Source organism: Lissotriton vulgaris, chromosome 1_1, assembly GCF_964263255.1.
Source record: "Lissotriton vulgaris chromosome 1_1, aLisVul1.2, whole genome shotgun sequence".
NCBI lineage: Eukaryota > Metazoa > Chordata > Amphibia > Caudata > Salamandridae > Lissotriton > Lissotriton vulgaris.
The window spans coordinates 791,513,829-791,539,556 of record NC_141685.1 but is presented as its reverse complement, the minus strand read 5'-3'; the positions used below and the strand labels follow the sequence as shown (position 1 = coordinate 791,539,556).

The 25,728-nt window shown below is 45.9% G+C and overlaps 1 protein-coding gene across 9 annotated transcripts in view; it reads left to right on the top strand.

Annotated features, from left to right (window-relative positions):
- The window catches only part of RALGPS2 (Ral GEF with PH domain and SH3 binding motif 2), a 1,046,762-nt gene extending 1,024,000 nt beyond the window's left edge, over positions 1–22,762 (top strand). For all 9 annotated transcript variants that reach the window (XM_086956407.1, XM_086956399.1, XM_086956386.1 and 6 more), the window contains one exon: positions 20,223–22,762. In XM_086956407.1, coding sequence (XP_086812533.1) covers positions 20,223–20,252 — 30 coding nt within the window. In that variant the 3' untranslated portion in view covers positions 20,253–22,762. The remainder of the gene's footprint in view (positions 1–20,222) is intronic.
- The last annotated feature ends 2,966 nt before the right edge of the window (positions 22,763–25,728 follow it).

Genomic DNA, 25,728 nt, shown 5'->3' with positions numbered 1-25,728 from the left:
TCCCTCCCATGATGCACGTGTCCAAGTGATCTTATAGAGACATCTAGCTGCAGGTTTCTTACCTTTGAATTATCCCTAGGCGTTTCATGAGCAGTACCCCTGCGCACCAGTAGGTGGCGTTGTTCAACTCTTCGTGGCATCATCCGTACCAGAAGTGACGTACGCGGTGCATAGATAGGTGCCACCCAAGCGCTCTCTCCGCGCCAATCAACGCAGGTCCTGAGAAAGCTATTCTCAATCGCATTTTGACGGTCTTTTTTTAACTTTTTGTCAAAGCTTTTTGAGACCTGTCTCCTGGTGTGGCAGGGGTGTCAACAAGGAAGACTGGATTCAAGCCCTTTGGCGCCTGTCACCCACAAATCTCGGTGACAGGCCTGCACCTAGTCTCTCTGGTGCCATGAGCACGAACACGATGCCAAGACCTGCATCGATTGTAGCGCCATGCACCCAGAGGCCTTGAGGGAGCAATACCACTTATGGCATTTAATGAAGTCCTCACAGGCATCCTGTTCAGGCCTGGTACAAGCCCTGCACCTTGACTTCTGTGAACAGGGCAGTTGCACACCACCATTGTACGTCTCTAGGGGCCCCCCAACTTCCTCACTCTAAACCAGAGACCTTAGTTTGCAACCAGTGGGAGGCAGGATATGCCATCACTTGCACCACTGGAGATCAATAACAATCTGATCTCTGGGTTCTCCAGATTATCCAGAGGGGCTGTTCCCTTCTCTTTGTGACCACTCGTGCATCCATGCCACCCACTTGCGACAAACTGACAAGAGGACCATCTTTCCTTACTCCGAAAGGAAGTGGCAACGTATTTACCAAGAGAGCCGTAGAGAGGGTGCTGGCAGCAGAAGTAGGTTGTGGTTGCTATTCCCGCTACTTTCTAGTGAACAAGAAGGAATAGAGGCTTTTGTCCTATCCTAGACCTGCGCCCTCTCAATTTCTTTCGGAAAAAGGGGAAATTCAAAATGCTCATAATCGCTCAAGCCTGGTCTGCCATGGACTCGGGAGACTGGATGTAGCGTTGGACTTGCAGGACCCATATTTCCACATTCTCATCCTGCCTGCCCACAGACGTTACCTGCGGTTAACCGGTAGGTCACAAGCACTTTCAGTTCCCTGTGCTCCCCTTTGGCCTTACCATTGCCCCTCGGGTGTTCCCCAAGGTGATGGCTGTTGTAGCTCATCTGCAGACATCAGGAGTGCCAATCTTCCCCTATCTCGACGACTGGCTGTTGAAGTCTAGCTCATCCAAGGTAGTTTTCTCCCACCTCCAGACTGCAGAGGACCTTCTGCACTTGCTCGTGTTCACTATAAATGTTCCGAAGTCACATGTGACCCCCTGCCCCCCTTCTCAGACACTCCCTTTCATCTGAACTCTTGTGGCCACAGTGCAATTTCTGGCTTTTGCTCTGGAACAGCGAGTCCAGGATATTCAGGCTATGATAGAAATGTTTCAGCCTTTATCCTGGGTTTCAGTGAGACTGACTGTGTGGCTGCTGAACATGTTGGCCTTCTGCACCCTGCATGTGACACATGTCTGCTGGCTCAGCTGTGGGACCTGAAGTTCCAGTGGGTGCCACAATAGGGAAATCTATCCGACATAGTCCAGATCTCGGAGGGCACTGCCAAAAATCTGCAGTGGTGGTTAACAAACAGCGATTGGTTCAACAGCAGACCCCTCTCCCTTCCCCAACCAGATCCGACAGGAGTGACAAATACGTCACTCCTGGGATGGGACGACCTCAAGGAGAGGTGGAGATCAGAGGCCTCTGGTTCTTGGCGGAAACCGGACTCCACATCAATCTTTTAGAGCTCTAAGCAGTCTGATTAGCATTAAAAACCTTTCTACCCTCTATCAAGGAAAGGCTAGTGCAGGTGTTCACAGACACCACCACCGTGTGGGGCTGCAACAAACAGGCCCGGGGTGGGGTTGTGGACCCTTTGTCAAGAGGGACTTCTTGAGAAATTCAGGGCGGGATCCCTGAATGCCACGGCGGATGAACTCAGCCAACCTGGAGGTGGTGCAAGGTCTCTTTCAGCAGTGAGAAGATCCTTGGTTAGATCGGCTTGCCACTGCTGAGAATGCGCAATGTCCTCAGTTTTGCATGCTGGAGTTTCCAAGGCAGCTCTCGCTCTTGAGCCGCTTTTTCTCTCACGTGGAGCTTAGGCCTCCTGTACACCTTTCTGCCCATACCACTCATGCCCAGGGTTCTCAAGATCAGGAACTACTGGGCTCAAGTTATCCTTGTGGCTCCCGACTGGGCTTAGAAAGTTTTGTATCCCAAGCTGTTGAGCATGGCTGTCGGTCCTCTAATCAGGCTGCCCCTTTGGGAAGCGCTTCTGTCGCAACAACAGGGAAGGGGTCTTCACCAGAAAGTGTCAAACCTCCGCCTTCTTGCGTAAAGATATTAGCTACACTCAGCGGTGGTGCAGGGCATCTTCCAGCAATGGGGAAACCCTTGGCTTGATCTTTTCGCTACTGGAGTTCCCAAGGTAATTCTCATTTGGTGATGCCTTTTGCCTGGACTGAAGCTCAGGACTCCTCTATCCCTTCCCACCTCTGCTTCTGTTGCCCAAAGTTCTGAAGATCAGAACGACCATGCCCAAGTTATCCTAGTTGCTCCAAACTGGGCAAAGAAAGTGTGGTACACAGAACTTCCTGCCATGAGCTTTAGCTCTCAAGTTCAGAATTAGGATTCCCCTTCAGGAGTACCTACTGCTGCAGCAGTAGGGAAAGGTCCTGCACCAGAGGCTGCACAACTTGCTCCTCCATGCATGACAGTTGATGGCATTTGATCTCCCTTCAAAAAGAAGTATTTCATCTTGATAGCCAAGCTTTCCTAGACTAAAACAATACATGCTGTACTCTGGAAGAAGTTTGTTTTCTGGTGTTTTTCCCGAAGTATCCAACATTTACAGTCACAGTTGTCTTAAATTTTACTCTGTTTAACCTTAGACCAGCAAGGCCTTGTTGCAACAGTTAAAATCTCTTTATTGGCTCTTTCACCCTTTTCATATTTACCTGGTAAGCCATCTTTATACAAATCACCTGTTGTGATGCGCTTTCTAAAAGGGGTGACTCATATGTTCCCGCCAACACCATTTGTTATGCCTCATTGGGACCTCAATCTAGATTTCACTTTTCTCTTGTACACTCCGTTTGAGCCAATGCATTACTGCCCTTTTTGGTTTCTCAACTTAAAGATGTGTTCTTCATAGCGATAAAATCAGCTCATCTTGTGAGTTAACTTAATGAGCACTGTGTCCAGCAACCGTATACCACCTTCTTTCTGGACAAGCTAGTGCTTAGGTCTGAAGGGGCATTCCTCCTGAAAGTTGTCATGCTTTTCCACACAGGGTAGTCTATTACCCTGCCAGCTTTCTTTGCCACACTTTATCCATCTAAGAAGAAAGCGATTTCGGCGTATAGATCGAAAGAGAGCTCTGATTTATTTTACATTTATTGAACGAAGGACAATTGGGAGGACAATCTGCTCTTTGTGGGATTCTTGGGAGTGACGAAACGATAAGCTTTGCAAAAGTGAACCGAGGTGAATTGTCTGTGCAGCAAAATATGCTAGGGACTGGCTAAGAAACAGCCTTCATAAGGCCTATGCACTCATTTTACTTTTGTACTGGTGTGTGATGTTCCAGTCTTCGACATCTGCCAGGCCGCTAAGTGGGCATCAGATAACACGGTAACAAAGCACATCTGTCTGGAAAGACCAGTGGAAGAGTCACTTTGCCCGATCTGTCTTATAAGTTTTCATGGTCTGAGTCATTCCACAGACCCACCACCTGTGGGTAAGGAGAGGAGTGTATACTGCTTTGATTTAGACTCACAAATTGAGGTATCTGCAGTTGCCATCAGAAGAACAACTTATTTGTTATATCTTCAGTTATTCTTTCTGGTAGATACACTGCAGATTCTTCGCTGGACCACCCTCCTCCCCCTTCTGGGGAATAGACTCTCCTAGTTCTTGTTAATAAGATTCCATCTTCGTAATCAGCTAGTGCCATTGTGCAGATTTCGAAGACTCCACGCTGGAGAGCGTGGACAGATATCAGAAAGAAACTTCAATACCCAGAGGTGGCGACTGTGTGGGAACCTTGACGTCACATCTAGGACGGGACGAAGTGGACATGCATCTGCATGAAATCACCGACCATTGTGATAGGGAATTAATGAAGAAAATTTCCCGGATCCACTCTGCCACCTAGGGGTATTCACAAGGTGAGAAATCTACAGTTAGAGTATCTACCAGAAAGAGATTTGCTGAAGGAAAGTAACTTGTTCTTCTGTAACATTGCTACTTGCAGGATGTTTTATCATCAATGTTAAAAAAACTGCATCCTCAACGGATTCAAAACTTCTTTAATGATGCTCTGCGTTTGACCACTCCATACTTCCATCCCAACACAGAGTATTGACATTTCACATGGTGATTCTCGTGGGCAAGACAAGACGTCTGATTCTTTGGCCATGAGGAAAGTTATGTAGCTATTACAAATGATGACTTCATACACCCATTGTAGGAATCGTTAATTAAAAAATGTTATCAAGCTACTGGGGTCTTGGCTGGTACAGTTTTGTGACCGCCCGTGGTCCGGCTCGGACTAAAGTGATAGAACAAGAACATTTTGTTGCCAGGCAGGCTCTTTTTTGCAGACCCATAACAATAAGCAGTATTGACAATAAATGCCTGATTGTCCTGTTAAAGCGCTCACATTCAGCCTTAATGATTCAGGGAAGATGATTTGCCATCAATTAGGAGCAGTTCATCCTTGTGTTGGAGTTGAAGCCAATGTATCTAACTCTCAAGGCATTCCTTCCACAATTCAACAAGTCTCTGCTAGTTTAGACACACAACAATATCACACTATATCAGACTGGGCATACTCTTTAACACTTGTCTATAGTTGGACAACAGTTTAAGTTAAGTACTTAGCCTGAAGCCATCAAATACTGTAACTAGCAGACCATTTCTAGGACCGGTGTAGATGGTGACATACCTTAAAATAGAGACCATAAAGAAAAAAACACGTTAGAAATCACAAAGAAGGAAATAATGCAATATTTTCTTAAATTGAGCTCTACAATTCATGATCTCTTCCCAGCCCACAAGAGAACCAATGTCAAGATTACACCCCCTCGTCATCCACACCTACCAGCCTTGGAAATCCTCTGTAGGGGAACTAGTGAGGGACATTTTATTTAGAGTTTCCCCACTACCACTCTTTCAGTATGTGGTAAGGAAAATGTTTCAGGCACCAATGACCATGATTATCATTGACCCCACATGGTTAACAAAGATATGGTTATCCCAAATATTTGAAATGTAAGTTTCACTATACTGCAGGGTAGCATCACTGTTAGTCTTTTGAAGTTGACATACAGGGCTGATTCTAAATCCATACCCTCAGTCTAGAACCTAGCAATTCGGTTCCTGAAATCTTAGACTTTGGGTATTTGCAAGAATACTCTAAAAGAGGCTACCCATTAAGGTACTAGTGCATTTTATGAAGCAAAAGGGAAACCCTTATTGTACTTCACAACAAACTAATCCATTACCAGCAATAGTTCAAGGTATTGAGTATCTTTAACACTACTGTAGTCAAGCCTGGCATGCACATCTATAAGTAATATTTAGCTGTGGTCGCTGCATACCTATAGACTGCATGTGTCCGTTTTCAAAATACCAGTCCCTGAAGTTTTTTTATTGAGTAGGTCTAAACAAGGCAGGGTTGCTCATTGTCCCCATTGCTCTTTACTTTTTTTATTGAACCCTTAGTAACAAGAATAAGGGACAATGTTGCTATTTTGCCCCCCATCATCGGTATGTCTAAGTTAAAATTGTTTGCCGATGATATTATGCTCTATTTGGCTCCTGAAAAAGAGAACATCGAGCACCTCATGTGGGAGCTCAAGGACTATGAGAAGATAGGGGGTATAAGATTAATGAAAATAAAATGGAAGTTCTTGCGTTAAACACCAGTCTAGATTTTCTTCCGATCTATCTACAGCCTCAAGCTGTAAAAGAGGACCCAATTAGATACCTGGGTATCTTTGTGACCGGTGACTATGATGAACTTTATGCCCTGAATTATATTAAACTGAAGAACAAAATAAGGAATCTGTTAGATCAATGGTGTTTACTTCCTTTGTCATTGATTGGCAGGGTGTCACTGGTTAAGATGTCAGTATTGCCACTGCTTATATTTTTGTTCAGCAACATCCCAATCAAAGTCAATTTAGTTTTTTTGTAAAGAACTTGAAACTATGTTGAGATGATTTATTTGGAACAAGAAGGCCTCAAGAGTCAAGCTTCTGGTGGTTCAACTATCTGTTGATCAAGGTGGCCTGGCTCTTCCCCATTTTAAGATCTATTTTGAACAAGAGAATCACCTTCCGTCTCCTTACCCACGCACACAAAGCTCTTCACGACCAAGGCCCGAGCTACCTCAACAACCGCATCAACTTCTACGCTCCCAAACGACACCTCCGATCAGCCAGTCACGCCCTCGCCGCCGTCCCCCGCATCCGAAGAACGACAACAGGAGGAAGGTCCTTCTCCTACCTGGCCGCCAAGACCTGGAACTCCCTCCCGACCGACCTGCGCCTGACCCAAGACCACCTCGCCTTCAGGAAGAAGCTCAAGACCTGGCTGTTCGGGTAGCAGCAGCACCCCCCCCCCCCCAAACCCCCCCCCCCCTAGCGCCTTGAGACCCTTCGGGTAAGTAGAGCGCTCTATAAATGCCTATGATTGATTGATTGAAGCAGCCTTTTTTGACATTGTGGCAGGATTATTAAGGACTAGACAGACAAGAGATAATTTCTTCCTTGAAATAATGGTACAGGAGGCAGGTTCTCAAATTCCAATCTTTCTAAAAACAGCAAAGCTCCCCAAGAAATCAAGATATAAGACGTTGAAAGGGTATACCTCAAGATTGCTGCTCCTTTTTAAAAAACACGGCTCTGATGGTTCTAATTATTTGAGCTTGATGGAATGTGCCAAAATGGGTCTTCAGATAAGCTTGAATCACTTAAAGAACTGGGAACTTTGCGGGTTTTGTGAACTAAGACATCTGACTATACAAAATTGGGTAATCAGTTGGCATGAGGTTTTAGCTAGAGCGAATATTTCCAGGCGGCCCACGTTTTTCGAATATTTGCAGATGGTCTATTTTATTAGAAAGGAGATAGGTGGCTTGCTTAATTCTCCCACTGCCCTGATAACAGCCCTGTATGGAGATAAAAATAAAGGCATAGGATACTGGTATAAAATGCTCTACTTTTTTAGATCATCCTCAGTAGTAGATAGACATTTGGAGAAAATAGGTCTCTAGACACAGTGCATTCTTTCAGTTAAGGATTGGGAGGTATTGTGCCACCTGGGAAATAAATCACTTCGGGCGGCTAACTACAAGAGAATGTCCTTTCTATCACGCTGGCTGGCGTATTATACACCGGAGGCCTTGGAGAGAATGTACCCTGAAGTTGAGAACAGGTGTTTTAGATGCAAAGCTATGGGCCAGAGAGGATGGTGTCACCCGAAGTTGGAATCTTTTTGGAAGGAGATATTCGCAGACATTGAGCTGGCAACCGGGAAAGCATTCTTGCCAGTAGCTGAGGTGGCCTTGTTTGGTATATGCAAAGACAGGAGCTGGTTTAGCAAAGCTGAAGAAGTATTTATTTTTATATCTTGTGTAGTTGCTCGGTCTTTGATACTTCAAAATTGGAACTCCAGGGAGAAAGAGCTTATGCAGGTAGGGTGGGAGCCATCGTATGATTTGAAAGAAATAGGAAATATTTTGAGGATCTGGAATTATTGAAGGTAGGATGATTGGGAAAGAGAGAGAAAGGGGGGGAGGGAAAAGGGGGAGAAAAAAAAGGAAAGATAGTAGTGATTGGTTAAGGAAAGTCCCTTTTTTTTACAGCCGGCTCATTAATGAAAGTATTAGGGTTTTTTCAGAATATTTGCACTTTATTATATTATTGCTGATTTGTACTAACTGTTTTTGCACTATTTTGCACTAGCACTTTAAAATTGCACTTTATTGGATTGTATTACATTTCGCAGTTGCACTTTATTGCAGTTTTGCACTTTGCAGTGGTATTGTTTACCTAAAATTGCGGTTTTTGCACAAGGGCTGTCGAAAGTTATAATAATCGAACCGGCTGTGTTTTTTCTCTTTTGAATCTTGATGACATTTTTTTTTTCTCTTTTGATTCTCCTTCTACTCCTATTTTATCTCTTGTTAATTGTCTAAAAGTCGTTTAATTGTTAGAAATTTGATAGGAAAGATGCCTGTTTTTCTTTTTCTTGTACCAATGACTTCCTATTGCTATGTTCTATAAAAAAAAAATGAGTAGGTCTAAACAGTCATACTGCCTAGAACATTTCAAGTCCCGTGTTGGTACATAAATATCTCTTTAAGAAGACTTATGGGTGCTCCATTTGAGCCTTTGCATTCCTGTACTTTGCAACCAAGATCTTGGAATGTAATGTTCGAGGCATGTGGGCTGCTGAATTCATATCTTGTGCAGCGATCGCCGCCTAGTGTTGGGTCCAGATGATTGCACCTTGTTGTCCTGGAAGAGTCTTCGAAGTATCCAGAGATAGGTGACTCCTCCCCTGGACTACAGTGCGCATGGGCATCTTCTCCATCCTCAGATTGTTTTTTTCCGCCATTGGGTTCAGATGTTATTCCTATACTCCAACTTCGGAATCAAAACTAAACTTTTCTAGAGGCCAAAAGGCCTTCGACTTCGATGGTATTGTTCTCGCTCTGTACTTCTTGACTCGATCAAACTTTGCCCCAGTATTGGAACTTTCATAGATTCCCATGCTTTGTATCATTCCCCGTCGTCGGAATGGGAGCCTCGGTAAATAAAAAATACCTTAGTAGTAAGCACAAAGTGAAAAAATAGGCCTAGGCCTCATCTCATTTTGTAGCTTATCCACCTCTTTTTGTAAAAGAGACCAAATTCCTGCAGTAGCCAATCAGAGCAGCCTCACCCCATAGAACCTTCCTGAGAGAGCCTCAGATTTGCTTACTACTAAGGTATTTTTTATTTACAGAGGCTCCCATTCCGACGACTGGGAATGATACAAAGCAGTTCCAATACTGGGGAACCGAAGTTACAGGTAAGTAACTTGTTTTCTTCCATCTCGACCCGGTCGTTGACGCGGGCCGTTGGGCCTTTTCGATGCCACGTGGGCCTGCTGTTGATGGAAAGGAATCCCGTTCAAAAGGTGCCCACAATGCCACTCCAAGTTCCCGCATACTGACAAACACACAGTATGCAACAAGTGCCTATCACCAGACCACAAGGAAGAAACCTGCCCAGTCTGTGCCCAATGCCGTTTGAAGAAAACCATCCGGATTTGACGGGCCGCTAGGCAAGAGATGCAGCAACAGGCACCGGAACCAGACAAAATCTTCGAGGATGAACAAGAACTTCCAGAAGCGGAAGATTCGGATCTAGAGATTGTCACCGTCGAGGACCATTCGGATGATGAAATCCCACCGGGGCAATCCGTGAGTACATTGCCCCCGACAACAATTACCCCATTACAGAAGGCTCCGGTCGAGGCATCACCTAAAGGCCTTAGCCAAGATCCAAAACATCATTCAGCAGCCCCGCCGTCCGGCTTGGCTCCGAAAACAAAGATTAAGCCTTCAGAGACCCCAGGTCCAAGTAACGTTACCCCAAAGAAGGTTCTACAACCCAAAAAGGTCGTCGACCCGAAGGGCGTCGAACCGAAGAAGGCCGTACAGCCTAAGGGCGTCGACCCGTAGTAGGCAGTCGAGCCAAAGGGCGCCGAACCAAAGAAGGCCGTCTAGCCAAAAAGCACCGAAACAAAGAAAGCCGTTGACCCAAAGAAGGCCACTGTGCCGCAAGTCGCCGAACCGAAGAAGGTCGTCGACACAAAGGGCGTTGTACCGAAGCCTGAGGTCCAGCCAGAGAAGGTTATCGAGCCAGAGAAGGTTATCGAGCCAAAGAAAGGCATCGAACCAAAGACAAGTGCTCCTAAAAGACCGGTCGATCCGAAAAAAGTCATCGACTCGACAAAAGACAGACACCCTAAAAAACCTGTCGAGCACAGAAAGCGTATCGAACCTAAAGATCCGGTCAATCCGCAATCACTCGTCGACCCGGACAAAGAGGTCAAGCCGAGAAAGAGCAATAAGGCACCGGAGGTCGTCTAACCAAAAAAGGTTATCGACCCGAAGGCATTAGTCGATCCAAAAAAAGACTAAGCCAAAGAAGTCAACGACACAGCCACGGACAGTGGAAGAAGAACCCTTCCATCCAGATCCATCAGAGAAACAGACAAAATTATATATAAACCCTGAGACTGGTAAAGTCACAATCCTACACAGGAAGAAGAGGCCATTGGACACAGACTTTCATTCCCCATTCTTCTAAAGAAAAAGGACCTTAGGACTTCTCCCTTTAGACCTTTCTATCCCACTATGCCTACTACGCCTTTTGCTCCTTACTCTCCTTCGCACTCTGGTTACAATGAGGATGACACAGGGGAAGATCCTCAACATGATTATGACTATCCATAGGATCCTAAACCTCAAAATGAACCATGGGATGATCAGACTGATCCATATGACACGCATCCCATCCCTGACACCTCCTCATACCCAACAAAGCCGTCACCTACTGACGACACCATTGTCTTCAATCAGCTAATAGATAGGGCAGCGCAGTACCACAACGTAGACATGCACAATGACCCTATAGACGAAGACTTTCTATTTGACACATTCCCTACTTCAGAGAAAAATGTCAGAACAATTCCTATGTTGAAAGGGGTATTAAAACACGCGCCAGATATATTTAAAGATACAGCCAGCGCACGCGTAATCAATCCCAGGATTGAAAAGAAATATAGAGCGGCCCCTACAGACCCTACTTATATCGTAGGTCAGTTACCATTAGACTCACTGGTAGTGGCTATTGCACGCAAAAGGGCCAACTCACAGACAACAGGAGAAGCCCCACCTCCTGATAAGGAGTCCAAAATACTAGAGGCCTCAGGTAAAAGGGTAGCATCACAAGCTTCCAATTTATGGAGAATTGCAAATACACAACCTCTACTAGCTGGTTACGACAGAGCACACCATGACCAGCTTGAAAGTTTAATGCAACACCTGCCTGAGCCTTTCAAAGCCCAAGCTAATGACCTCATACAAGAGGGGAAATTTATTACAAACGCCTCCATTAAATGTGCGCTTGACGCAGCTGACGCTGCAGCCAGGTCCATTAACACTAGCGTCTTACTATGAAGACCTGCATGGCTACATATTTCTGGCTTTAAGAACGAGGTGCAATCCACCATTCTTAACCAACCAGTCAATCAAGACTTCCTTTTCGGCCCTGCAGTCGACACCATTTTAGACAAAATGAAAAAGGATACAGAAACTGCAAAATCAATGGATGCATTGCAGTTTCAACAACACAGATTCCTTTCGACGCTCCTCATACAGAGAAGCTACACAGGGCAATACTTCTCATACTGTGTCTGCATACAAAAGAAACACCCAAGGTTCCTTTAACAAGAACTCCAACAGAGGAGGTTATAGGGGCAACAATAATAAGGGAAGAGGACGTGGAGGCAATAACACCAGAGCCTCCACTACCGCAAAACAGTGACTTCATCACACTACCTCCAGACCACTTAATACCGGTCGGAGGCAGAATCCAACAATTCCTACCATTCTGAAACGCAATTACCACAGACAGGTGGGTGAGAAATTATCCAGTATGGTTATTTCCTAGAACTCACTTCTACTCCACCCAACATACCACCCAGACACCGTCCTATGTCCAAAGAACACATCACTCTGCTACAACAAGAGGTGAAATGCATGCTGGAAAAGGGGGCCATAGAGCCAGTTCCTTTCCAACACCAAGGGACAGGAGTATACTCACTATACTTCCTTATTCCCAAAATGGACGGTTCCCTCAGACCAATATTGGACCTCAGACCCCTAAATCAATACATACTGTCGGAGCACTTTCACATTATCACACTACAGCAAGTGCTCCCGTTGCTCCAGCAAGGAGACTTCCTAGCAACATAGGACCTCAAGTATGCGTATTTTCACATACCCATCCATCCAGCTCACAGAAAATATCTCCGGTTCACAATAGAAGGTCAACACTACCAATTCAAGGTTCTCCCCTTCGGGGTAACCACAGCTCCAAGAGTGTTTACAAAATGCTTAGCGACAGTAGCTGCACATCTCAGGAGGCAACACATCCACGTGTTTCCATACCTAGACGATTGGCTAATACAAGAAAAATCATACAAAAAGTGGCTAAGAGACACGTCTCAAACACTTCAGCTGCTACACAGCCTAGGTTTATCTATAAACTACCCAAAATCCCACCTACAACCATCCCACACACAACAATATCTGGGAGCTACTATAGATACCTCAGTGGCAAAGGCATATCCAAACTCAGGATAGCCAGCATGCAAATGCTCATTCGCAAATTTCTGCCACAACACTCTTTGCCAGCTCGAGTCTTCATGCAGCTCATAGGCATGATGGTCTCTTGCATATTCATTGTCCCCCATGCCCGACTTCAAATGCGTCTACTGCAAGAGTGCCTTGCAAGACAGTGGAACCAAGCTCAAGGACTACTAAAAGACCTAGTGTTGGTAGACAGTCGCGCTTACAACTCTCTGCAGTGGTGGAACCCTCAAAACCTTTCCAAGGGGCGACTGTTCCAAGAGCAAGTTCCACAACTAGTACTAACAGCGGACGCATCACTGATAGGTTGGGGAGCCCACCTACTTCAATACACAGTACAAGGGCTCTGGACTATCAAACAAAAGAAACTGCATATCAACCAACTAGAGTTGCTAGCAATATTCCTAGCCTGAAAGCATTCCAAAAATACTTGTACAGCAAGACTGTGTTGATCCGGACGGGTCACATGACAGCCATGTACTACATCCAGAAACAGGCAGGAACACACTCTCCACAGCTGTCCCACTTGGCACAGAGCATATGGAAGTGGGCAATTCCCAAAAAAAATCTTTCTCCTGGCAGAACACCTCCCAGGAAAAGACAATCAAATAGCGGATCTGCTCAGCAGACACAGCCAACAACTACACAAATGGGAGATTCAACCCCAAGTTCTCCAGCCATTCTTCAAAAAGTGGGGTCACCCAGAGATAGACTTGTTTGCCACAAAAGAAAACTCAAAATGCCAGTACTTTGTCGCCAGGTTCCCACATCCGTTGTCACAGGGCAATGCGATATGGATGAACTGGTCAGGCAGATTTGCGTGCCTCAAACGGAATATGCTACTTACCAGTATGCATCTGTTCTTGGCATGTAGGGCTGCTGACATTCATATGCGTAGGCTTTTCCCCCAGCACCACTGATTCCGCTGGTGGCACGCAAACTACGGCAACAGTCACTCACAATGATCCTAGTTGCTCCCACATGGGCGAGACAGCCATGGTACACAACGTTCCTGGAGCTTTCAGTAGATCCTCAACAAAGGCTACGCCTCGCACCACATCTTCTAACTGAGAACCATGGAGATATCAGACACCCAGATCCCAATCAGATGAACCTATCGATCTGGCTCCTGAAGTCTTAGAATTTGGATACCTTAACTTGCCTCCAGAATGCATGAATATCATTAAGGAGGCAAGGAGACCAACTACTAGAGCATGCTATGTAGCTAAATGGAAGAGATTTGTTATTTACTGCAACAATAACCAAATCAACCCATTAGATGCTTCCATACAGAACATTATATGTTACCTACTGCATCTTCAAAGATGCAACCTAGCATACTCTTCTATAAGACTACACCTCGCTGCTATAGCAGCATAACTCCAAAACAGACTACACCTTTCACTGTTTCGGGTACCAGCAATCAAGGCTTTTATGAAGGGTCTCAAAAGGGTGATTCCTCCAAAACACCCACCTACACCAGTCTGGAACCTAAATATAGTACTCACCAGACTCATTGGACCTCCTTTCGAACCTCTACACTCATGCGAATTGCAATTCTTAACATGGAAGGTGGCATTCTTGATAGCCATTACTTCACTCAGGCGAGGTAGCGAACTACTAGCACTAACAATTCAAGAACCCTTCATGCAGATACATGCTAACAGGGTAGTACTTAGAACAAACCCTAAATTCATACCAACGGTCATATCCACTTTCCATATTAATCAATCAATAGAACTGCCAGTGTTCTTCCAAAATCCACAGTCGGTTGCTGAAAGAGCCCTACGCACACTAGATGTAAAGAGAGCTCTGCTTTATTATGTGGACAGAACTAAATCATTCAGAAAAACAAAACAATTATTTGTTGCTTTTTCACCACAACATAAAGGAAATCCCATATCAAAGTCGGGAATAGCCAGATGGATAGTTAAATGCATTCAAATATGCTATCAAAAAGCTAAACGCACATTAACTGTCACCCAAAGGGCACACTCTACGCGCAAAATGGGGGCATCCATGGCTTTCCTAAGGAATATTCCTCTTGAAGACATATATAGAGCAGCCACATGGTCTACTATACACACTTTCACAAAACACTACTGTGTTGACGTACAAGCAAAGCAGCAAGCTTTGCTTGTACGTCAATAATACATGCCAAAAAAGGAAAACATTACTTACATGCTACACTCATTTTGCTGTTGTAGTCTTGTAGATTTACGTGCTATACTTCTCACGGACAGTAAAGTAGTACACCATACCAAAGAGACAGACACACACATTGCTCAGGTCAAAACAATATAAGGTGGAGTTTATGTCCTGAGGCCTTGTAGTTTTAGAGGGACTTGATTATGCATCATTCCATGCACACTCAATCAAATAAAAAACCTTTGGAGAAAAACAAGTTGCATTTATATGAACCTTACACTAAATGGCAGAAGAACGCACAACATGTGATCTGCAACACTACACGTGCAAATCAAGTGTTACAGGTAAGTGAGCTTTTTCTGTAGTTTTATCTGGCTCTAGTAAAAAGGGTGGAGAGGTGAAGGTTGGAAGGCTATTGAAAATAAAGGACCATGGGCCCAGTATTGGGTTAGGATTTGCTGGAGTAAGTTAAATGTTTTTTCTTGTCATTGGTTGGTAGAGGTGACTAGAATAATTGTTGTTGCAGCATGCTTGGTGGGAGGGAGGATTGGGCCTCCTGCTGTTGTATGTACCAATTAAGGAGAGACATTTCCTTTGGATCCAGTTGGTTAACTCCCACTTCCAGATCCTTTCCTTCCCTCCCATTCCCGAAGTAGATTACCTGGTAACTCGTTCGACCTCCCATCAGGTTCCCTTGACCTCTGTTCTTATCTACCACCCCCCTCACTCCACCCCTTCTTTTGTTTCCAGCCTCCAAGATCTCCTGGCCACACTGGTAATAAACAACTCGTCAGTGTTAGTCCTAGGAGACCTCAACTTCTGGCCGAATGACCCTGCCGAAAGCTCCCTCTCTAAGGAGTTTACTGATCTCATGACTAGTCTTAATTTTACACCTCATATCCACAGCCCCACTCACAAACATGGCCACACGTTGGATCAGATCTGGACCTTGAATATCCCCACCACACCCCCCTTCATTTCCCCTTGCTCCTGGTCTGACCATTCACTAATCTCATTTTCCCTTGCCCTAGCCCCTGAGACTAAGCCCCCGCCCCCTAAGAACACCTGGGTTAGGAAATGGGGCAAAGCAGACATGTCATCCTTCTGCTCGGCTCTGGCAAATTCCAGCCCTGACATTTCCGGCCTTGCAGCTCCTGCTCAGCTGGCTACCATCAACACCTGGCTGACCCAAGCGGGCGATGAATTTGCCCCCTTGAGGCGAATCACGGTCAAGCGAGCCCACGCTGCCAACCGCTGGTTCACCTCAGACCTCAAGGAGAAGAAACTAGCTGCGCGGAGAGCCGAGCGAGCATGGAGAAGAGCGTACTGCCCTGTTTTAAAAGCCACTTACCTATCTGTTCTTAAGACCTACAAACAAGGCATTCTTGACGCTAAAACTGAATTCTATTCTAATAGGATACTGGCTGCGGAGTCCCAATCAAAGGAAATTTTTGCCACTGTGCACGAACTGGCCTCATCCGATAGAGCTACGGCTACGATTCCTCCCTCCCAATCCCTTTGCGACTCGCTCAACGAGTTTTTCGTTGAAAAGGTCGCAAAGATTAAAACCAATATTCCTCCTCCATCTGCCACATTCTCTGATCCCTCCCCCCCTCCCACCATTTCTAAACTAACCACCATTCCCCTCCTGACTAAAGCCACACTCCTCCCACTGCTCCAAAGGGTGAAGTCGGGCTCCCCCCTGGATTTTGGCCCTGCCCACATCCTTAGAGAAATCTTCCTAGCTTGTCCTACCCCGCCCCTCACACTCCTTAACGATTCACTCACTAATGGGGTTGTCCCTCCCCTCCACAAATCTGCGGTCGTCATCCCTATCTTAAAAAAGGCTGGCGCCGACCCATCATCCCCTTCCAACTATCGCCCCACCTCTCTCCTGCCGTATCTGGGTAAGGTTTTAGAAACCCATGTTACCAGCACCCTAAGCACCCACGTGGAGATCAATCACTGCCTCTCCCCTTGCCAGGCGGGCTTTCGGCCCCTCCACGGAGAAGGTGGTGATCTCGGTGATGGACGGCCTACGTGAAGGCATCGACACCAACCTCCCGCAAGCCCTCATCCTTTTAGATCTGTCCGCCGCTTTTGACACGGTGGACCACTCCATCCTTCTCACCCGTGTCAGGGCGGCGGGCATAGAGGGCCTAGCCTTCTCATGGCTCGAGTCTTTCCTGAGCGAGAGGGCTCAGGCGGTCCATCTTGCTGGTTTCACTGCCGCCTCCCGCAAGGTAGTGTGTGGTGTTCCCCAGGGCTCTTCACTTTCCCCTCTTTTATTTAATTTATACATCTACCCCCTCATTTTTATGTTGCAGCAGCTCGAGGTCACGGTGTTTAATTACGCCGACGACCTCCAGCTAATCTTTAACCTCTCCCATTCTCCTTCATCGGCCCAGAATGTCCAAACCGTTATGTTGTTCATTCAAAACTGGCGGTGGTCCTTGCCCATCTGTGCCGGTCAGTGGTAGCATTGTTACCCTACCTCGACAACTGGCTGTTAACAGTCAGCCACGGGCACCTCCACACGGCAACAGACCTCTTGACATCATTGGTACTCTAATCAACTTCCTGATGTCAAACCTGATCCCTTTGCAGAGTTTCCCCTTCATTGGACCCATTCTGGATATGGTGCAATTTAAACCTTTCTTCAGGACCAACAAGTCAAAAACATGCTTGCCATGATTTCGATGTTTCACCTCTGTCCTGGGTCTTTGTGAGGATGGCTCTACGGCCTACCAGCCTCCTGCATCCTTTTTTACTGACAATGCCACATGGCACATACAAACTTTGCAGTGGAATCTGAAGTCTCAGTGGTTCCAGCACCAAAGGAACCATCCGGTTCTATCCTAATGTTGAAGAAGACTGTAAAAGATCTGCAGTGGTGGCTGTTCAATTACAGTTGAACCAGCGGCAGACCCCTCTATCTGCCACACCCAGGGCATGATGGTGGTGACAGACATGCAGGGCTGGACTTGAAACGCAAACCAGCCCTGGCAATTGAGTCGGGGGACAGCTGCAGGGGATGGGAGGAGGTGGGTGTTGGAGGGAGGGGGTCGTGGAAAACACTTCAGTTGTTTTTGTTACAGGCTGCTGATATTACAGCAATGCTGCAAAACCAAACCGGCCCTGGTAATAAAAACGGCCCCTAGGGGTCAAAATCAGCCATCACCATGGTAGCCCACCAGGGAAACGCCCGATGCCCGCTACGGCCAGTCCAGCCCTGCAGACATGTCGCTGTTGGGCTAGAGAGCTCTTCTGAGAGAAGTGGAGCTGAAATTACTCTCTAGTCTACGGCGGAGACTTGCCTCACATCAGTGTGTTGAAGTTGTCCATTTCCTCGCCGTTGAAGTCCTTCCTACCGCTCCTCAAAAGGAGCCAGATCCAGGTGCTCACGAGCAGGACTGCTTTCATGTGGTCCTGCAACAACCAGGAAAAAGTGGGATCCAGAGCCAGGCGGCTCTGGAACTGGCTGAGTCGACAGGGTATCTCGCTTGTAGTGGGGCACCTAGCGGGATCTTTAAACGACAGCTCAGATGAATTCAGTGGACGACACTTGGCAGATCACGAACGAATAGCAGCTACATCCAGAGATGGCACAGGGCTTCTTCCAGCAATGGGAAGCGCCCTAGCTCAATCTCTTCGCTGCGTCAAGATGTAGTGTTGACGCTTGCGTATTGGAGTTACCAAGGATGATCTTTCTCTGAGGCTCATTCCACTTACAGTGGTGCAAGGGACTCCTGTATACATTCCTGCCACTCCTTTACTGAGTTTTGAATATCATCTCTGGCCATGAGCATTTGACCTCAGATTAAGCTGCCACTTCGGGAGGAACTTCTGACACAGCAGCAGGACAGGGTCTTGCACCCAAGCCTGCTCAACCTGCACCTCCATTTGTGGATATTGAGGGGCAACACTTTATCTCCTTTGACCTCCCTCCTGAAGTTGTAACCCTATCAGCCAGGCTCTCTTCCATGAAATCTGTGTATGCCGGGAGCTACCAAACGATTGTGACTTAGTTCAGTTCTTGCCAGATCCCATTACACTCCAGGCTGTTGGATCTATTGGCGTTTGTTTTGTCTTTGGACCAGCATGGTCAAGCTGTGGGTGCTGCTAAAAGTTACTCATCGCATTTTTATTGTTTACTGGACCAGCTGTCCTTGTCTAAAACAGCTGCCGAGATGCACCTCCTATTAGTTGTGCAATATATGTTTGTCATAGCCCTTTCCTATGACATAGTGAGACTTAAATTTGGTCCTCACTTTTGTTTTGTATACCACTTTTATACCAATGTACAGTTGTCCATTGCATCGCCTCACCTTGAAAATGGTCCTGCTGGTTGTGATAACATCAGCATGCCATGTGAGTCTGCTTCATGTCCTCTAGCTCCAGCCACATTATTCCATCTTCTTTTTCTGGACATGCAGGTGTTAAAGACACAAGCAGCGTTCCTACCAAAGGTGGTGACTCTTTTTCACGTCTGACAACCTATCACTCTTCCGACCTTCTTCGCGCTGCTTCATCCCTTGAAAGAGCAAGAGACTCCACTTCTTGGAACTCAAGAGAGCGCTGAGGTTTAACATTGATCGTACCAAAGAACATTAGGTGGGCGATCAGCTCTTTGTGGGTCTCGCTGTTACAAATAAGGGCAAAGCCGTGAAGAAATGGACCATCTCAAAATAGATAGTTCTCAGTATGGAGATCTGCTATGCATTGGCTAAGAAGCAGTTTCCAGAAGGCCTGAGGGCTTATTCCACTAGGGCTAAGGCTACTACCACCACCTTGGCATGCAGCGTGCCTCTCCTGAATATCACTCTGCTATGCGGGCATCAGTGCACAAATTCAGTATTGCCTTGATTTTTAGGTCCTTCAGCATGGACATTTTGCCCATTCTGTCCTGCAGGACATTTTGTTCTGAGCCATTCCACAGCTCCACCATCTTGAGAGGTACTACTTTGCTATCTATCTGAAGATGAGGAATCTGTGGTTAGAAGTATAAATCAGATGAACAAGTTACTTACCTTCTTTCTGGTGGATGCACTATCATCAGATTCCTCACTGCACTGCCACCTGCCGTTTGGTGGGATTACCTTTTTTCCATCTAGAAAGGTCCTAATTTAGGAATCTGCACACTGGTTTCTCCAGTTGACTGATGGGCTCCACGCCTGAGGGAGCAGACAGGATTATGAGTTATAACGGACATCAGCGTGCATGGGTAGCACCTAAAGGCAGATCTGCTCTTTATTTCTGGAGTGGAACGAAGTCCACATCGATTTATACCTTGCCACCTACTGGCACACAGGAATTTTCCAGATGTCTGGTGTCTGGGGATATTCGCAAGGTGAGCAATCTGAGTTTAAATAAAATATGCTTGTGAAAGAGTGTTAAGGAAGGTAAATAACTTCTCACAAAAGCTGCAAGTGTATCCATAGAGACAACAAAAACTACTCCCTTGTTAAGAGAGTGTTGGCCTAAATGTAGCTTGTATGCCTTTAATTGTGATTTTGTGGGCCTTCTATAATTTTTTTATCTAACTGGAGATTCTTCTCTTTCAGGCACCTGCCAACTTAATGACGTTTGAGTAACAAATACTAAGAGGAAGCAAGTTCAGAGCCCGTAAAAAAAGCAGCATTTCTTTTGATAGAACAGACCTCCACGTCATTGGAGAAATCGACATGAAAAGGTCTGCACATGGCTTTAACATGCTATGATGAAATCTAGCAAGTTGGAACTTTAATGTGCTGCGAAACCAACAGATTTATGAACAATAACAGACTTAACAAAGCACTACCTTTCCCCCCAAGGGATCAAGCTTGGACGAGAGGGAATCACCACTATTTGTGCGTGCCACCCTTTGACCGCTCCTCTTGTCCCACACTCCTCAGAAATCTTTTTTCAAGACTCAGAAAATGAAAATCTCTTGAAGTTGATCTGCCATAGACTTTGCTTACTTCGATGATGACTGTGCCGTCTTGTGGTAATCCACTGCCTTAATATTGAAGTGTAAGAAGACTTTACCCGACCACCTAATGATGTCTTAGTGTGTCTGGGTAGAAAGCTGTGCTAGGGAACAGATTGTATTGTACATGCTAGTTTTTAAATGTCCATTTACACAGGAGAGGCTTCCTTATTTTTAAGTTCTCATTCGAAAAAAGAATACCTAACTGAATCCTCACGGCAAGAATGGGTTGCGTTGACAGTTGTTACACCACAAAGGCTAGGAGGTGCCTGAATGCAAACTTTGTACATTAGAAATGTTCTATACATTACCAGCAGCGCTGTTTGAGTGCTAGAAACTTGCACAGATTGACATTATCATCCAGCAGACCACCGGAGAGCATCATTCCTGTGAACAGGCATGACCGTGATAGATCAAAAGACAGATGATCAAACATTGACATGACAGAGTCCTGGGCATTCAACTGACCAACTGCAGCTACGTTAACATCTGCACTGAAAGCAGTACCACAGCATTTGGCTCTGTTTTGCATTGGGATTTGGGTGTTTTATGATGAGGGGAATAGAAGAATGCAGGAGAATAATTGTTTTACAAGTGTGAATCTCCATGGTTTGAACATTGAGATGTCCTTTTGGTGCACTAAAAGCTATGCAGGCCACCTTGAACCAAACTCATTGCTTAGGATCCAAGTTGGCATCCCTCTACTAGTTGTTGCTAAAAAGCCACATGCAACGCACTACCTCATGAAACAGGAGGGTTTGATCCTTCCTTCGTGCAGCTTGCGTTGTAATTTTTTTTAACACAGTGGATGGTGCCTTCCATGTGGCTGTCCTGTCACCTGCACCATTTACAAGAGATGTTCTACTTCTTCAACACCCTAATGCTAATATCCCTTTAAGAAGGGATGCTATGTATTTTTTCTCTGGGTACTCGTGTGAAATATGCCCCCTCCCCTTTCTTTACTTCTAAAACTGGACCAAGGATCCTATGTGTGCAGAAGCTCAGACGCGTTGGATTGGATCTTAAAAAGCACAGTTTCGCCATCCATGTAATAACCTTCCCTGTGATAGAAAGTTAATGGTGTTCTTTTCAGTATATTTTTTCAAGCCTGCATTCCCTTTTCCCCATGCAGGCCTGTAAGAGTGAGTGGAAGTACCTTAAGATAGTGTGAAAGTTATTTTCTACTCTTGTTCATTTTTGCCAAAATGAGTGACAACAATTATATAAATAGGAAGGGCTGTGTTGCAATTCTCACTCCTGACTTTTTACAGCACAAGAAGTGGATGTGTGGGTCTTAGAAGTTCCATCCATGAGTGATACTTGCCCCCTCCCATGTCTAAAGCTGAGAAATTACTGTCCTGCTAGGTGGTGGTAATGCATAGGAATCTATATTGATTTCTAAATGCCAATGTGTGGGCTGTATACTTCTTTAAAGACGACAGGAAGAGAAGCTTGTGCTATCCATGGTCGTGTATGCTGCAAAGTAAACACCAGCCGATGTGGGTAACATGGGAGGTCTTTTTCTTTAACACATTTCTTCATGTGAACTGGAGGCAAGAGTCTCTTACCTGTAGGGTTGCCTTCCCCCAGGCTTTTCATTTCAATTGTGTATTATAGTCACTTACTCTGGATGTTTGAGCCCATGGCAAGGAGTAGCAAGGTGGATACAAACCAATGTTATTGTGGCTTGTTCAGTCCGAAAGGGCCGCCTGCCAATGCCCTAAGAGAACATGCACTTACAGGAATGAACCTTATATTAGGGGACACTGTAATTTCCATAGGGGTGTGACTATCTGTTGGGATTTTTGGGTACCTCTCTTCCCATGGGATTATCATTTCTTTCTGGCTTGGTTATGTTCACAAATTGACAATTTAAGCTTGTGCTGCATTGTGTTTTGGGAACGGATATTGGGGAAGAGAGGGATGTACATTTTCTTTCTCAGTTCCCACATTGTTTTAGTTAACCCATGTTGGGTATTTCACACGATCCCCACCTGCATGGCCAGCAGTATTAATGTGTAAACTTGAGTTCACAAGATTACTACTATTTTTTTGCTTTTTTTTAAGTCTGTGATGTTTTAGTTTGTTTTGAAAATGTGTTTTAACAAATGTTTTTTAAAGCGTTGTGAATAATAACACTATTGATTGTTTGTCATTTTACTTGATAGTAGCAAGCTTTGCAGTTTCACTTTGTAATGCTGTGTATACATCCATGCCACTTGATTGGGTTGAAGTGAAGCTACACATAGGTTGAATTAAGAGGTGTTCACCACAGAGGTTTGGCTCCTTTCCATGAGTTCCCTTTTCTTTCTTGATTTCTTTATTGAGGGCAGGCGGTTTTCCAATAAAGTATTGCGTTTTTTGTATCTATCTGCACTTACATCACCACCACAGTATAAACTACCAACATGTAATCAAGGTAAGAAGATGTGGAGTTAATATTAAATCAAATTCTTTATCTTCGAATACTCCCCAGGCGTCAGACTCGATCTGGAACTTTTTTAGTAATCCCCTTGCACGCCTGTAGGTTCTGCTCAGCATGTGGTCGTTAGTGTCCTCCACACTGGATGTGATGTGTGCAGTGCCTATATAGGTGCCACATCTGCGTGCTGATGTAAATTCTTGGATCCAGATCGAACTCACCTAAATCACTTTTGGATTAACTTCTTTCAACGTTTTGTCAACATCTAGTGTGCCTTTTACCATTTTTTTTAGATGTTCCCAAAGAAACCCACCGGATTCAAGATTGTGGAGTGTGTCATTGACAGATGTCAGTGACAGACCCTCACTTGGTGTATCTGTGGTATCTGGAGAGGGATCACCACTGTGTCATGTGCAAAGTACTGGACAGTGAACCTCAAGGCCATCCATGAGTGGGCCATGAAGCTCTTAGCCACTCTCCATGTGAATCCATGCCAGTCCAGGTCACGTTAGCATGGGAGGTCTTGGGACTGATCCTGGGATCGCTCGCGTCATTTCTCGTCGCACTGTCGAACACCTTCAGGTAAGCCACGCAAGAAGAAGTCGAAGTGCTTTTTGACTTCAGTGTGTTACTCCGATTCTTTGGACGCCATGAGGGAACAATGCCACAAATCGCAACCTCGCTCTTACGTGTTGCCTGTGCAGCTGAGTCCTCTATGCGCTTCCCTGAATTTTTGGGTGGTCGAACCCCTTTGGAGCATCTTTGGTTCCTATGGGTTCAGAAGGGTCTTCCACTGAAGCTCCATCAGCGGGTCAGTCCTCCGCACCAGTCGACCCTCTAGGATCCGTTTTTTTATCTGAATCTGCCATGGCTTTGTGACCTCCTCTGGGGACCACATTCCAGTGACACCATCTTTATTCTCGACTCTGATACGGATCTAGACCGGATTTGCATAACATTGGTTCCGGTGCCGTCCAGACCTACACAGCTTGGATTGGAGATGAAACCTTATTTCACTCAAGGGCCCACTGAGTAACACTTATCGAGGGGATCTGAGATCCCTGTACATACACTGACCCCTTAGCCTAGTCCATGACGATGACAACTGCAATGAGGACCTGGCTGATGCCACTGCTCTAGGTACCTCACCAGATACTGGCCTCATCTCTCCTCCCACAGTGGCTATGGGGAACGGGCCTCTTTGGCAATGGTGGTCCTGGAGCTAGAGCTGCCCATGGTTCAAGTCAAGACCAGTTTCTAGACTGAGGTGCTTCAACTGGGGAAATCTCCATCAGAACACTTACTACATTTCAATAAAGCCCTCACTGATGTCCTACTTAGGGCTTGGGTCAAGCCCCGCACACGCACTACTGTGCACAGGACCACTGCTTGCCACCATTGTCCCACTGCCATGGATCCAGCTTTCCTCTGCCACCTCACCGCCTCTAAGAGCCTGGTGGTTCAGGCCTCTACTTCCCAGATCAACCTTGGTGCGTTCCCTATCACACCACTGAGTAGGGAATCCAAAAGGCTGGATAGCTTTGATAAGAGGGGGTTTCCTTCTGCCAGCTTGGCACTGCGGTCTGTGAACCTAGCGTGCTTATCGGGCCGTTAATCCTATTCTGTGTAGGATATGGTTGCACAAGTGCTTCCTATGGTTTCGGATGGGACCCGGATCATACTTTCCCAAGCTATTGCTGAGGAGCGAGATGTAGCAAAGTTCACAATCGGATGAGTGTTGGGTATGACCAACTCAATGGACAGAGCTATTGCTTCTTGAGTTGTGCTATGCCATCACACCTGGTTGAGGAACACTTTTCGGGGACTGTCTAACCTTTGTTCATCAGCATGCATTTGATGGGACACATCTCTTTATAGAAAAGGTATATTCAGTCTTGGAGAGATTCAAGAACAAGACCTAGCAAGAACTTTGCTAGGTCATGAAGCTCTCTGTGACACCATGACTGCCACATTCTACCTTGCGCTCCTCCAGTGGCTACGGTAAGGCTATCAGCTGTGTTCCTGTCCCCCTAGCTACCAGAGCCAGCAGGCTCAGTCCATTCATGGCTACGGACGCGCCTTCTTCAAAACTCATGGGGCCCAAAGCTAGAGGTCCTCCCAATTGTCTCCCACCTTCATCCCTGATGCCCTTATCCCAGCATGGGCATCCAGTTGGTGGCAGAATCCGACACCCTCTGCAACAATGGCGGGAGATCACAACAGACAAATGAGTGCTCCAGATTGTGCAACAGGATTATGCCCTCCTCTTTCAATAAACCCCTCCTCTACTTCCTCTGTCCCCAGGTAAGCTAACAGTGGACCACCTTGCTTTTTTATGGCAGTACATACTGGTCCTTCTGTCCAAAGGAGCCATTGAGAAGGTGCCAGAATCCGAAGTAGGTTGTGGTTGCTATTCCCACTACTTTCTGGTGCCAAAGAAGGATGGAGGCCTCCGTCCTATCTTAGCTCTGTGCCCTATCAATTGCTTCTTAAAAATTTTTTAAATTCAAGGTGCTCACCCTGGCTCAGGTCTTATCTGCCCTCGACCCTGGAGCCTGGATTGCAGCATTGGACTTGCAGGACGCCTATTTCCACAGTCCCGTCTTGGCTACCCACAGACACTTTCTCCAGTTCACAGTGAGTCTGGAGCATTATTAGTTTGTTCTGCTCCCCTGTAGTC